At 37.1% G+C, this 16,075-nt stretch overlaps 1 protein-coding gene and 1 pseudogene across 1 annotated transcript; both read left to right on the forward strand.

Annotated features, from left to right (window-relative positions):
* Positions 1 to 240: 240 nt before the first annotated feature.
* LOC100241060 (AP2-like ethylene-responsive transcription factor BBM) lies at positions 241 to 4,558 on the forward strand. Its single transcript, XM_019219348.2, has 8 exons — positions 241 to 574; positions 712 to 1,384; positions 1,495 to 1,577; positions 1,889 to 1,977; positions 2,266 to 2,339; positions 2,431 to 2,481; positions 3,458 to 3,534; positions 3,622 to 4,558. The coding sequence occupies exons 1-8, from the start codon at positions 337 to 339 to the stop codon at positions 4,527 to 4,529; spliced, it is 2,193 nt and encodes a 730-aa protein (XP_019074893.1). The 5' UTR covers positions 241 to 336; the 3' UTR covers positions 4,530 to 4,558.
* A 2,591-nt stretch (positions 4,559 to 7,149) lies between these two features.
* On the forward strand, positions 7,150 to 10,415 carry LOC100246172 (AP2-like ethylene-responsive transcription factor BBM; annotated as a pseudogene).
* Positions 10,416 to 16,075: the final 5,660 nt, after the last annotated feature.

Raw genomic sequence — 16,075 nt, forward strand, 5'->3', positions numbered from 1 at the left:
AGATTTTTCCTTTAGGATTGTGATTTGGGCACCTTAATGATGGAAGAATTTGGGGTTGGAGATCCAACTGCCCTTAAATTTGAGGAGTGCCCAGTTGATGATTCATATGAGAGAGAGGGAGAGGTTATATAAATCTTCATTTTGCTTTGGAAGAAATGATTTCTCTCCGTTTTTTTCCCTTGACCTTTCCTCTTCTTCCTTCTCTGATGGTCTCCTCTCTTCTCAACTTCATGCATGAATGATTCTTCTTTTCCGCTTCTTCTGCCTCTTCTTCTTCTTTTTCTGTTTTTCTCAATCTTGACTGCAGTCTAACACTTTGGTTTTTTGCTTACAATAATGGCTTCCATGAACAACTGGTTGGGTTTCTCTTTGTCCCCTCGAGAACTTCCACCACAGCCTGAAAATCACTCACAGAACAGTGTCTCTAGACTTGGTTTCAACTCTGATGAAATCTCTGGGACTGATGTGTCAGGTGAGTGTTTTGATCTCACTTCAGATTCCACTGCTCCCTCTCTCAACCTCCCTCCCCCTTTTGGGATACTTGAAGCATTCAACAGGAATAATCAGCCCCAAGGTTAGTCTCAGAGCCGGCTTTTCCCACATCTAAAAGTACTTTCAGGTTAACCAAAACCCTACCGAAAGAAATGGAATAATATCTTGTGATTCTCTTTCCTTTTTTTTTTTCCCCTTTTTGTTCTTCCTTTTTTGCAGATTGGAACATGAAGGGTTTGGGCATGAATTCAGATACTAACTACAAAACCACCACTTCTGAGCTCTCCATGCTCATGGGTAGTTCATGCAGTAGTCATCATAACCTCGAAAACCAAGAACCCAAACTTGAAAATTTCCTGGGCTGCCGCTCTTTTGCTGATCATGAGCAGAAACTTCAAGGGTGTAACTCCATTGCAGCAGCAGCTTATGATAGCTCTGCAGACTACATGTTCCCCAACTGCTCACTGCAGCTTCCATCTGAGCCGGTAGACACCCCCACTCCCCGCGGTGGCGGCGGTGGAAGCACTACCGTCAACAATAGTTCCATTGGTTTATCCATGATCAAGACATGGCTGCGGAACCAACCTGCACCCACCCATCAGGATAACAACAAGAGTACTGATACTGGGCCTGTCGGTGGAGCCGCCGCTGGGAACCTACCCAATGCACAGACCTTATCGTTGTCCATGAGCACCGGCTCGCAGTCCAGCTCTCCTTTGCCTCTCCTAACAGCGAGTGCAGGTGGTGGTGGTGGGAGTGGAGGAGAGAGTTCTTCATCAGATAACAAGAAGGCCACCCCCCTCGATAGCCAGACCGGTGCCATTGAAACGGTGCCAAGGAAGTCCATTGATACATTTGGACAGAGGACATCCATATACCGTGGTGTAACAAGGTCTCTTTTCAATACCCCATTTCCACTTCCTTTCCATATATTTCCTTTGTTTTGGTTTGTGATCTCTAACAATGATTTCGAGTTATATGTATGTATATGTATCTCTACAGGCATAGATGGACGGGTAGATATGAGGCTCATCTATGGGACAACAGTTGCAGAAGAGAAGGACAAACTCGAAAGGGAAGGCAAGGTATGGTATCATACTGCTTATACTTCTTAATTTAATCACTTCAGAATTAAAATTTTGCTTTCCATTTGGATACAAATCAATGATTTCTTTTGTATTAACTCGTGTTTCTTCCTTGATTTTCTTATGTTCTGATGTGGGCCTTCCTCAACCACCCTCACAGTTTATTTAGGTTAGTAGAAAAGGAGGGTTGGTTCCTTTATGCCTTTCCAATTTGTTTTCTCTTTTTATTCTTTTATCAAACCTATATTTCCGTTCAGATTTCTTAACTACCACTGTTGTTTTCTTTGTTTTTGTTTTTGTTTTTCCCATAGGTGGTTATGACAAAGAAGAAAAGGCAGCTAGGGCTTACGATTTAGCAGCACTGAAGTATTGGGGTACCACCACCACAACAAATTTCCCTGTAAGCTTCACCTTTGTCCCCTTTCAAAAATGAATAAAATCATTCATAATGCAGCAACTTTGCCATTAGGGGTTTTCATTATTTTGATGAATGAAATACATTGGACAACCTAATTAAGGTGGCATTGACATGCAAGTGTTTCATGTAAAGGTAATAGGGAAAGTGTTGTAAAGTATTATAATATGCAAGGTGCACATACTGTAATCTCTAGTGCTTCTAAAAGGTGTCCCCATTATCAGGGATGTTGTTGATCTTTTTTTCGGTTTTTCTTTGAATAAATGTCTTCAGATTAGCAACTATGAAAAAGAGATAGAGGAGATGAAGCACATGACAAGGCAGGAGTACGTAGCATCTCTGCGAAGGTACTTAATCTAAAATATTTGATGAGGAAAAGAGATTACTGTTAATGAAAGAACTAGTATGCAGTGTATAATATTTTTGTTCTTCTTTCAGGAAGAGTAGCGGGTTTTCTCGTGGAGCATCCATATATAGAGGAGTGACCAGGTGAATTAATACTTTGAGAAAATGCAATTAATATCTACATTTTTCTCTTTCAACTTGATCTTCTTTCTGCATTTTTCTGAAAAGGCTCATTGGATATTATCAATGTTCACTAAATTTGTACAAGACCATGGTTTTCAACTGCTCCTTCTTAGTTTCTTCTGAGACAGTTTTGATAACATCTACATTGGAGATAATAGCAGACATTAAAAATAATGATTTCAATCTTAAACCTTAGTTTGAAGGAATCCATAAACTACACAATGATTTCTTTCCCCACATCTATCTACATATCAGCCAGTGCTCTAGCCTCTAGTAATTGATAGCTAGGGTTCTATCCCATATATGACTAGATTGAGATGATCGAGCTAGGACTGGATCAAGGTAATTAAGAAACACATCATTGTCATTTTGAGGTGTTCCAGTACTCTTTCAGTTGGTAAACAATAATTTGATATGCTTGAGAGATTGGACAATCTAGGAAGAAGCCCTATGGGTGGTTCATCAACCTGGGTGAATTTATATTAGACTGTTAGATCAATTGTCATGTCTACAACTCTTTTGAGTTTATTCATTACTCGGCTTGTTAAGTTACTGATCGCATTGCGATGTTGGTAATGAGATGGAAAAACTTTGTAACATTTTAATCTAATGATGTTTAGCTGTGTGATTTAATGTATTCTTTGCTTTATGAATTGAAAGTTAATTCCTTGCTGTGTAGGACCAAACTTATTCTAGCCGTCTCTCTTACACAGTTGTATGCTGAGTTTTTGTTTACCTGGAATGACCAACGAGCATGGCCCTACAATGTTTTGTTGCCATGAATTATTGGTTTATATCATCATGTAGAAAAGAAGTGTGGCCAGCCCCTGTCCATATTATGATGCTCAATTCTAACACCCACATGTCTTAACATTTTTTCAAGACATTGAGAGCTTTGTCTTACCATTTGTAATTTTGTAATGCAATGTTGTTACAGACACCATCAGCATGGGAGATGGCAGGCAAGGATTGGAAGAGTCGCAGGCAACAAAGATCTTTACTTGGGAACTTTCAGTGAGTATATCTATACTTCAATATCCCCATCTTCAAAAATGACAAAGACCTTTGTCATGGATTGTTGTTCCTTTTTCTTTTTTGCAGGCACCCAAGAGGAAGCAGCAGAGGCCTATGACATTGCTGCCATTAAGTTTCGAGGATTGAATGCGGTGACCAACTTTGATATGAGTAGATATGATGTTAATAGCATTCTAGAGAGCAGTACCTTGCCGATTGGTGGAGCTGCAAAGCGGTTGAAAGATGCTGAGCAGGCTGAAATGACTATAGATGGACAGAGGACAGACGATGAGATGAGCTCACAGCTGACTGATGGAATCAACAACTATGGAGCACACCACCATGGCTGGCCTACTGTTGCATTCCAACAAGCTCAGCCATTTAGCATGCACTACCCTTATGGCCATCAGCAGAGGGCTGTTTGGTGTAAGCAAGAGCAAGACCCTGATGGCACACACAACTTTCAAGATCTTCACCAACTACAATTGGGAAACACTCACAACTTCTTCCAGCCTAATGTTCTGCACAACCTCATGAGCATGGACTCTTCTTCAATGGACCATAGCTCAGGCTCCAATTCAGTCATCTATAGCGGTGGTGGAGCCGCTGATGGCAGCGCTGCAACTGGCGGCAGTGGCAGTGGGAGCTTCCAAGGGGTAGGTTATGGGAACAACATTGGCTTTGTGATGCCCATAAGCACCGTCATCGCTCATGAAGGCGGCCATGGCCAGGGAAATGGTGGCTTTGGAGATAGCGAAGTGAAGGCGATTGGTTACGACAACATGTTTGGATCGACAGATCCTTACCATGCTAGGAGCTTGTACTATCTTTCACAGCAATCATCTGCAGGCATGGTGAAGGGCAGTAGTGCATATGATCAGGGGTCAGGGTGTAACAACTGGGTTCCAACTGCAGTTCCAACCCTAGCTCCAAGGACTAACAGCTTGGCAGTATGCCATGGAACACCTACATTCACAGTATGGAATGATACATAAAGCTTGGAAGAATGGAAGAAGAGATTAGATATGGGGGAAGAGGTGGGTGGAGGGTGAGGGGCAGAAAAGGATGTATACATCACAACTGATCATTTCCTAATTTTGATTTTTGATTTTCCTTTCTTCCTTATCTATATATCTTCGGCAAATGATCTAGTAAGGAAGATGGGCAGTTTTTTTTTTTTTTTTTTTTGTTTTTAAAAATTTCTTTAGTTAACTTGAATCAGGGAAATTGTAAAAGGATCTGACTGAGGAACATCAATAGCAGTTGAGAGTTGACAGGCTCTCAATATTTTGCTATGAATTTTGGGAACTTCAGATTGGTTGATCCTCGAAAAGTTTTAATTAACTACACCAGGCTTTGTAATTTTGAATAACAGAATGATGATACAAAGAATGGAATTTTCTCTTTTTCTCTATGTATATGGTTGTATGATGATATAAACATGTATGCCTTTCCTATAAATAATTTATCTCTATTTATATTTCTCTTTGTTGAGAGATGGATGCAGAATAAGGCTATCTTTACTTCGTAATAAGTGATAAGAAAAAGAAAAAAAAAATGTTAAGATCTTAAGGGGTATTTGGGTTTGGGTTTGGGTTTGGGTTTGGAGGGGCTAATGCTAAAACAGTTTGCTCCGTATTTTTCTTGGAAAAAAGGTGGGAAAGTGGGACAAGTTTGTTCCCTAATTTTTTTTCCTTTGATTTTTCTATAGAAAATAAGAGAAAATTTTACAATTTTTTTCTTCGTTTTCTTCCCCACAAGCTTTTTAGGAGCACAAACCAACATAAAATCGTCCATGTGTTTTCTAAGACATAACCAGAATTTTATGGACATGTCTAAAGATAAGTTGGGTTTAGTATTGATATGGTGAATGTCATCATAATTCACATGATTTTCTCATGATTTCCCATGAGTCTATTTAGAAGTGGGTTTAGAATGCTTTCTTACAAAAATTAGATGGTTGATTTTTTTTTTTTTTAAAATCACTTTACAAGCGTAAAGAATAAGTTGAAATGATTCCTAAACAATTCTTTAGAAATGATTTTTCTATAAATAATTTTTTTATATTATAGAATACATTATTTTAAAAACTATTAAAATATTCTTTTAGTTTATATCTAAAAGGACTTTTCACATTTCTCAGTGTTTTTAAGAGAATCAACTAATGTTTTAAAAATCGGATTGAATTGATTGGTTACTAATCTGGGTTGGTTTGACGACCAACCTTTGAACTGACCTCAAATCGTCGAAACCGTCAACCGATTGATCGATCGATTTACTCACTTTCCCCTTTCTCTTTTCCCACTTCGAGCCCATTTCCATATTTTCTTTATGATTTTTATTTTTATTTCCTTTATTAGTTTATCTTCGTTATTGTTTATTTTATTTTACATTTGTTATTTTTTAATTTTATGATTTTTAAAATTAATGAAAATATTATGATTTTAAATAAATTTATGAAAATATTGTGCTACTGATATCTTAAATAAAATTTTGATTTTAAAATAATTTTTTGATTTAAAAATAAATCTAAAATGTTTTAAATTTCAATTAAAATTTTGATTTTAATTTTAATTTCTGATTTGAAACTGATTTTTTGATTTTCAAATAAAATTTTGATTTTTAAATCATATATAAATTTTTTTTATAACTATTTTAAAATTTTATAATATATAAATTATATATTTATGATATCATCACTTCGTTCAATCGTAAATCTAACTAGTGAACTATGAATCAATAACTTTTTCAATGAATTGGGAGCTCACTTTAATAAAACAAAATGGAGCATGCTCAACTTGGGTTCTCAACCAATCTTGCACCTCTATCTTTTTTGTTTTTGAAAGGTCTACCAAGAAGTTTCACCAGAAGATCATAAAGGCAACAAACAAAAGATTTTCGTCATTTAACAACAGGTTTGAAATTTTCTCTAGTTTTCTTTCTAGATCACACCACGCAAGAAAAGGTACATAAATTCTCTTATTTGATTTTATATGAAATTTCAAAAGAAAAAAAGAATTAGTTTTAAGTCTATATAGTTCTAATTTTTTCTTTTTTCTTTGTTTTCCTCTCCTCTTCCTTTCTTTCCATAATCCCAATCGAGCCTTCTTTCTTTCTTTCTTTCTCTCTCTCTTTTTTTCTTTCAAAACCTCCATAAATAAGAAATTTATGATTTAGTATCATATGAACTCATGACGTGTATGATTAAATTAATTTGAATCGTTGAACAAAAATACAAATAAAAATATACATAATTTAATCAGAAAGACTTATTTTCTTCACACAATCACTTTTAATTGGATGTCAAATTTCGAAATGGTACAAAAAAAAGGAAAAAAAAAATAAATTTCAATATCATAGAAAAACCCTATTGGAAGAAACATATAGCAAAACTCAAACTTCAACCACTTCAAAAGTACTGGCAATTATATGTACAATCAAGTTGATCAAAATGAATATGTTGAATAATATTATCATATAAGTTTCATGCAAGGACGTGGGCTTCTCTTTGATTGATGGGGCTGCATGCAAATCTAACTTCGCCATGTACATTAGGGTTTTTAAACTTACACCCCCACATGCTTTGACTTCTATCAATACATATACTAATACTATATGTTTGTATCTGCAAAACTGCCTCCAACACTGAATCCTGTGTCGGTGCAGCCGCTGGGAACCTACGTATCGCTGTCCATGAGCACCGGCTCGCAGTCCAGCTCTCCTTTGCCTCTCCTAACAGCGAGTGCAGGTCGTGGTGGGAGTGGAGAAGAGAGTTCTTCGTCATATAACAAGAAGGCCACCCCCCTGGATAGCCAGACCAGCGCCATTGAAACAGTGCCAAGAAAGTCCATGGATACATTTGGACAGAGGAGATCCATATATCGTGGTGTAACAAGGTCTCCTTTCGATGCTTTTTGTTTGTGATCTCTAACAATGAGTTAGGGTTATATGTATGTATCTCTACAGACATAGATAGACGGGCAGATATGAGGCTCATCTATGGGACAACAGTTGCAGAAGAGGACAAACTCGAAAGGGAAGGCAAGGAATGGTATCATACTGCTTATACTTCTTAATTTACTCACTTTAGAATAAAAAATTTGCTTTCCATTTGGATACAAGTCAATGATTTCTTTTGTATTAACTTGTGTTTCTTCCTTGACTTTCTTATGTTCAGATGTGGGCCTTCCTCAACCTCCCTCAGTTTATTTAGGTTAGTAGAAAAGGAGGGTTCTTTTATGCATTTTGCTTTTATCATTCTTTTATCAAACCTATATTTCTCTTCAGATTTCTTAACTACCACTTTTGTTTTCTTTGTTTTTCCCATAGGTGGTTGTGACAAAGAAGAAAAGGCAGCTAGGGCTTATGATTTAGCAGCACTGAAGTATTAGGGTACCACTACCACAACAAATTTCCCTGTAAGCTTCACCTTTGTCCCCTTTTAAAAATGAATCAAATCATTCATAATGCAGTAACTTTGAAGATGTTTGCCATCAGGGGTTTTCATTATTTTGATGAATGACATACATTGGACCGCCTAATTAAGGCAACATTTACATGCAGTGTTTCATGTAAAGGTAATAGGGAAAGTGTTGTAAAGTATTATAATATGCAAGGTGCACATACTGTAATCTCTAGTGCTTCTATGAGGTGTCCCCATTTTCAGGGATGTTGTTGATTTTTTTTTTTTTCGGTTTTTCTTTGAATAAACGTCTTCAGATTAGCAACCAGGCAGGAGTACACTGCATCCCTCCGAAGGTAGTTCTTCATCTAAACAATTTGATGAGGAAAAGAGATTACGACTGTTAATGCAAGAACTAGTATAAAGTACATAAATTTTTTGTTCTTCTCTCAGGAAGAGTAGCGGGTTTTCTCGTGGAGTATCCATATATAGAGGAGTGATCAGGTGAATTAATACTTCAAGAAAATGCAACCAATATCTACATTTTTCTCTTCCAACTTCATTTTCTTTCTGCATTTCTCTCAGAAGGGCTCAGTGGATACAATCAATGTCCACTAAATATGTACAAGACCATAATTTTCATCTGATCCTATATTAGTTTCTTCTGAAGCAGTTTTGATAACATCTACATTGGAGATAATAGCAGACAAGTTAAAAACAAAGATTTCAATCTTAGACCCTAGTTTGAAGGGATCCATAAACCACACAATGATTTCTTTCCCCACATCTATCTACATATATATTAGCCAGTGGATCAAGGTAATTAAGAAACACATCATTGTCATTTTGAGGTGTTCCAGTGCTATTTCAGTTGGTAGACGATAATTTGATATGCTTGAGAGATTGGGCAATATAGGAAGAAGCCCTATGGATAGTTCATCAACATGGGTCAGATTATATTAGACTGTTAGATCCATCTTCATGTCTACAACTCTTTGAGTTTATTTATTAATCAGTTTGTTAAGTTGCCGACCTCATTGGCCATGTTGATAACAAGATAGAAAACCTTTCTAACATTTTAATCTAGTGATGTTTAGCTTTGTGATTTAATTTATTCTTGCTCTTGATATATAATGCTTTATGAATTCAAAGTTCCTTACTGTGTAGAGCCACACCTACTCTAGCTGTCTCTCTTACACAGTTGTATGCTGAGTTTTTGTTTACCTGGAATGACCAACAAGCATGGTCCTACAATGTTTGGTTGCCATGAATTATTGGTTTATATCATCATGTAGAAAAAGAAGTGCGGCCAGTCCCTGTCCATATTATGATGCTCAATTCTAACATCCACATGTCTTAACATTTTCTTATTTCAAGACATTGAGAGCTTTGTCTATTCATTTGTAATACAATATTGTTACAGACACCACCAGCATGGGAGATGGCAGGCAAGGATTGGAAGAGTTGCAGGCAACAAAGATCTTGACTTGGGAACTTTCAGTGAGTATATCTATAATTCAATATCCCCATCTTCTAAAATGACAAAGACCTTTGTAATGGATTGTTTTTCCTTTTTCTTTTTGCAGGCACCCAGGAGGAAGCAGCAGAGGTCTATGACATTGCTGCCATTAAGTTCCAACATTTGAATGCGGTGACTAACTTTGACATGAGTAGATATGATGTTAATAGCATCCTAGAGAGCAGTACATTGCCGATTTTTAGCTGCGAAGTTGTTCAAAGATGCTGAGCAGGCTGAAATGACTACAGATGGACAGAGGTCAGACGATGAAATGAGCTCACAGCTGACTGATGGAATCAACAACTATGGAGCGCATCACCATGGCGTGCCTACTGTTGCATTCCAACAAGCTCAGCCATTTAGCATGCACTACCCTTATGGCCATCAGCAGAGGGCTGTTTGGTGTAAGCAAGAACAAGACCCTGATGCCACACACAGCTTTCAAGATCTTCACCAACTACAATTGGGAAACACTCGCAACTTCTTCCAGCCTAATGTTCTGCACAACCTCATGAGCATGGACTCTTCTTCAATGAAACATAGCTCAGGTTCCAATTCAGTTATCTACAGTGGTGGTGGAGCCGCTGATGGCAGTGCTGCAACTGGCGGCGGCAGTGGGAGCTTCCAAGGGGTTGGCTATGGGAGCAACATTGGCTTTGTGATGCCAATAAGCACAGTCATCGCTCATGAAAGCAGCCATGGCCAGGGAAATGGCAGCTTTGGAGATAGCAAAGTGAAGGCAATTGGTTATGACAACATATTTGGATCGACAGATCCTTACCATGCTAGGAGCTTGTACTATCTCTCACAGCAATCATCTGCAGGCATGGTTAAGGGCAGTAGTGCATATGATCAAGGGTCAGGGTGTACCAACTGGGTTCCAGCCCTAGTTCCACTAACAACATGGCAGTATGCCATGGAGCACCTGCATTCACAGTATGGAATGATACATAAAGCTTGGAAGAATGGAAGAAGAGATCAGATATGGGGGAAGAGGTAGGTGGAGGGTGGGGGGCAGGAAAGGATGTATACATCACAACTGATCATTTCCTAATTTTGATTTTTGATTTTCCTTTCTTCCTTCTATATATCTTCAGCAAATGATCTAGGAAGGAAGATGGGGCTCCATGCAAAGATGTCGCTGACTTCTTGGAGCAAATTCCACATCCGCACTTTGTCATGGTCCAACATGAGAGAGTCGACCATAACTATCTTTCCTGTGCCCTCCCCCTCTAATGCTAATGGTTCCAAGAGTTCAGCTGCTAACAACTCTGTATTCCCTGACTCCTTCCCGAGGGTTACTGACTAATTACTATTTGTACAAATGGATTCCTTCATCGACCCTTTTGCTGACCTTGAGGGCAATGTGGCAGCATATACATGTTGTGGTTTGGTTATCGTATATTTCCCAAGTTCCTTGCGACATGGGGAGCTTGATGATATAATCATAGCAGTTGAAAACTTACAATATACAATACAATGACATGATACATTTTTTTATGGAAATCAATACATATTGCGATTTGTATCATATCATGTATCGTATATCTTGAAGTGTATCTTACAATGCATATATGATATACAATATGCGATATAACAATACAACAATACATACATTTTTAACTATTTTCTAGAATTTTTAAGAAAAATCAAATTAATTTTTTTTAAAAGAATTTATAATACTAATTGTTTAAAATGTACTAAAAGATTAAAAATTGAATATAAAAAAAAAAGAGACAAAGGTAAGATTAATCTTACATGAAAAGTTGCATTCTTGTTGTCAAATGCTAAATTAAAAGTCAAGTAACTATTGTAAGAATTTTTATTTGAATGGTTTGAAATCACCATCATTTTCAATGTCAACGTTCAAACCATATTGAATGGTTTGAATGTTGACATTGAAAATGATGGTGATTGGCGAATAAAATTTTTTTAGTTAATATATTAGCTTTTTTTTATTTTGTTTTCAATGGGGAAGGAATGATGACAAACATGAAAAAGTTGGAACTTTGAAGATGACAAAGAAAGATGTATATATATATATATATATATATGCATATCAACAACACAATAAGTGCATATGCCTAGTTAGAATTTGGAAATAAAAATTATAGTTAAAAAATTTAATAAGTTTATTTCTATGGATTATGTGATGAATTTCTATATTAAAGTCATATTTTGTTAATTTGAACTAGTCAAAACACCAATATTCCCTTTTTTCATATGATATGATAAGATATAATTTAATTCTTTAGATCTTACTATCTTCCATAAAAGTGATTATATATTACTTTATACTTCATACTTCCAATATATATATATAACTTATAATACACAATACAAAAAAATAGAAAAACAAGACATAAAATGTTTTACTAGTTAACAACCATGAGTATAATGGTAGGTTAACAAGGTGATCTTCATGTTGTGGATCCAAGGTCCCCCCATGGTAATGCTATATAGAAAGGGTGTGTTCATGACTGAGAATTGCGTGTGTAAGGTTATTGGTCCCACTTCCATAGGAAGGATTACCTTGCCCAATGGCTCATAGGGCACCCATCAAGGCCGACCAACTAGTACAAATTGGGTGGTAGCTCTTCCTTCATGAGATATATCTAATCATTTTCTAGTAAGTACAACAAAAAGATCAAGCTACCAAGATCAACCAAGATTAATTGGACTTCGAAGTTGGTGACTCTTAACATGATGAAGACGAGGGTCCTAATGGGGAACCTTGACACAATCAAGGTTGCTTCCAAAGAAGCATAGGGTGTAATCAAAACATGTGGTGATCCTTAGGTTTAAGCCAAAGATTTTTTATCTTATGGTAGTCTATTGCCTCGAGGTGTGAATACTTTGTCTCAAGCCTTCTAGCTAGGCAATGAGCCCACCAAAAACTATGGCTATTATCACTTTAGAAGCTTCAAGTTGTGGGTTTTGATGGGTTGTATCGTTATTTCTTCTTTTGCTAAACTCCTAGAGATACTCCTTCTTTATAAGCTTCTCCATGAGCTTCTTCAGGCTCCTACAATCGTCCATCCATTACCCTCATTATTCATGGCATTCATAGTACCAACTCAAGTCCCGATACTTCACATCCCATGGAAACGAAGCAAATTTCACATATTCCTTCATCTATTGGGTTTCTTGCAAGATCTTCCCATAGAAAACATTTAGGGTACTATATTCCATCTTGGGCATGTTCTAGCATTTGGTTTCCATTTGGGATCATTTCCTTGATGCACTAGCCCTTTGATTTATTAATCCATCCTTATGTTCCTAATCCTTTCCTATTCTCCCAACGAGCCTCCACTCCTCTCTAATGATAGTCAAGGCAATGGACTTGAGGGTTGAAATCCTCATGTCTTCCTCTAAGTCAGCATAGCTTCCGACTTTGGAAAATAGTCCTTCCAGGGTTGCAAGTGTTTTGTTTGTAAGGGAGCGGTAGAGGCTAGACATGGATGGAAGCCCATTCTTGAAAGCTCCTATTGTAGCCACTACGCTACATCCTTCTACTTAAGTGGTCTCCAAGTTAAACTGTCATATTGGCTTTGTACAAACTCACTACAAATTTTTAGCATCTTGAATAAGATATCTAAGCTTTTCTTTTGCCGAGTCGAATGCATATATTGGGAAGAAAACATGACCCCTAGTCCCTCATTGGGGGGAAGTTTGTGTAACCAAATTAGGGTTGATCCCTAAAGGCTTGTTGGAAAGATCTTGCACAAGAGTCAATCGTTCCCTTATTCTAGAATCATCATTTGCCTGTAGTGCATAAGGTGGTCTAACAGGTTGTCAATTCCATCAAACAGGTTAAATTAAGGCATGGTGAACTATGAGGTAGCTTCCTCCCTCAAGATGTCCCTAGTGAAGGTTTTGAGGTGATGCCCCGCACAACCTAGACTATATTTGGTTCAATAGCACACTCAAGGAGTGCATAGTGTTCTTCCGTGAGCCAAATGCTTGTTCGCCCCTTTTAAGTTTCCCTAAGGGGCCCAGAGTGGCAGCTTCCCCAAGAAACTGGATGCTAGTTGCTCATTGATCTCCTCAGACAAGTGTTCATTGGGTGAGTGGGGCCTTCGCTTGTTACCTTGTACTCTGCTAGCACTAGTCATCAAGGGTGGAGCCACCTGGTCCTTCTGATATTCCTCTTAACATCGCTCTAAGGGTGGTATTTTCCTAGGCTAACAACTCAATCTGATTGGTGAGCTTTTCCATCTGTTGTTAGGTGCACTCACTCCTGTTCTTAGCTTCACAGTCACTCAATCACAGCCAACCATTCTTGTCATGATTCTAGCATGGGGTAGTCTTCTTGGATTCATCCGTTATCACGAGTCTAAACCATCTCTAGCTTTTAGTACATCCCCAGATTCCCCACAGACGACCTATTTTCTGTCAGTACCATTCCTCCAATTTTACCCAGACTGGCTCTTTAGATACTTGCAAAATAGCATATCATGAAGCCCAAAGGCCCCTGAGGGTTGCAGGGGCTCCAATGCCAAAGTAGGAGACTGTTTATAGACAAAGCAGTGAAAACACTGAATTAGCTTGGAAGAGAATTTCTTCACCTACCTTTCATCCATCGTTAAGTGCTCCTTTTATAGGGGAATTCTTATTGCGGAAGCAATTGGGTTGCCTGACAATAGGGTCAGGCTTAAGGTTCCACAACATTCGTAATTAATGGCCATTAAATGGGAAATGAGTACCAATGGCTTTGTGCTTCTATAAATGGGCTCTGGTTTATAGGTTTGATGGTGTGGGAGTTCAATTTGTCTCCTAAAGTCTATCAAACAGGAAAGCCCCTCCACAGCAGGATAAGAAATTATCTCACCTGTGACCGCACCTTGTAGTAGGATTACACAACAAACACCTCATTCTTGGAAGCCTTCCACAATGTCTCGTCCCCCATATCGCTCAGATTGCGTTGAGTTTATTCATTTCAAGAATGAATCCGACCCTTTCAATTCTGATCAAAGAAAACATTCCTGCATCGTATTCAGCGTCCTCCAGGTCCTTCTCCCATCGCCCAAAGTTCTTATGAATTCTAACATGAATTTCTTAATACCCACTTAAATATGTTTCATTTTCCCCCCTTTTAAGCCTAACAAATGGCCCTCTTTAAGAATTCCGATGCTATATACATATTCCCCTGAAATTTCCAAGTATCGGACCCACCCATAGCAACAGTTTTTCGTATTTCCTTCAAGCTACGATTAGGGCAATGCTTCAAAGTGGTGGTAGTTCAACAGAACCCTATAATGTCCGAAATGGACGTCAGAAAGAAATGCAGAAAAACAAAATTCATATACGGATTTTGACAGTAAAATCCAGGCTTCAGAGTTTCATTAATTTTGCAGCGAGCCAATTTTTGGAACTTAAATATGAAAATAAAGAAAGTAGACTTACAATCCCCATTTTTGTTAATAGCCTCAGACTGAATCCGACAACGTTCTTGGGAAAAATCTACCTCGTCTTCCGCCGAACTTCTGGGTAGCAGTTCCCTCCACCAGACAATGGAAAAGGATCCGATTCCATTTAGGCCATGAAGGGCATTTAAACGTCGTCGTTTTAATGTCTAATTTACTATTTTTATATTTTCAATCATTATTTGCCACATGAATTTAAGTTTATAAAAATTCACTTTTCAAAGGAAGATAAAGCTTTGAGTTGTGCGTGTAATGTGTATTAAGAGCTACTACATCAAGAATGTAAAAGGGAAAGCGGATATAATTGAAAATAAGTCACGTATTTTGAGTGAATAAAATTATGTATTTATTAGAATTTAATGAGGGAAAATTATATTTCTTTAGAATAGGAAGTGGACTAAAAATAAAAGAAATTCGTTGATATTGTTTGTTGATATAATTCTTAAGTATCGTGGTGGTTACTCATAAAATTCTTGAAAAAAGTTAAAAAGAAAGAACTTGCTTTCTTAGGGAAAAAAAAAAAAAAAAACCGTAGTCTAATGGCAATTATATTTTAGTCAATCCCTAAACACTCTTCCAAGTGAAAGCTATCAAGTATAACACAAAATTCATTGGTTTAAGACACAAGACAAAATATAGGTTAGGGTAACGTGGTAAAGAAATTAAAATTAATAAGACAAACATATGCTAATATAATATGGTAAAAAATGAAAGAAAAACTGAGTTTAAAGCCCCAATGATGATCTCTATGTCCCTTGTGAGCATAGTGTGATAACATAGAAATTCTGAAAGTTATGGATGAAACAAGACATTCCATGATATAACGATAATAAATAATTAATGAGAAATATATAAACATAGGATCCAAAACTCTAGAGGAACCTATATATAGATACACGCCCTGGGATGAATACTCAATAAAAAAATATATAAATACATTAATCAATTATTCTATTAGACCCTAACTATGAGTATAACACAGAGAGGGCTCAACTTTGGTCAAGAAATACTAGACTAGATGATAAAAAATAAAATAAGACATATACATAAGGTTCTATGGCCTAACAAGGGATCATGCAATAAGTAAATATATGGTAAGTAGGTCATATGAAATGATGACCACCGATCTTATGACCACAATTTCAGCTATAGTTCTTTTTTAATTGGTCTGTATTGATCAATTTATGAGAATTG

The sequence above is a fragment of the Vitis vinifera genome, chromosome 4, assembly GCF_030704535.1.
Source record: "Vitis vinifera cultivar Pinot Noir 40024 chromosome 4, ASM3070453v1".
Classification (NCBI taxonomy): domain Eukaryota; kingdom Viridiplantae; phylum Streptophyta; class Magnoliopsida; order Vitales; family Vitaceae; genus Vitis; species Vitis vinifera.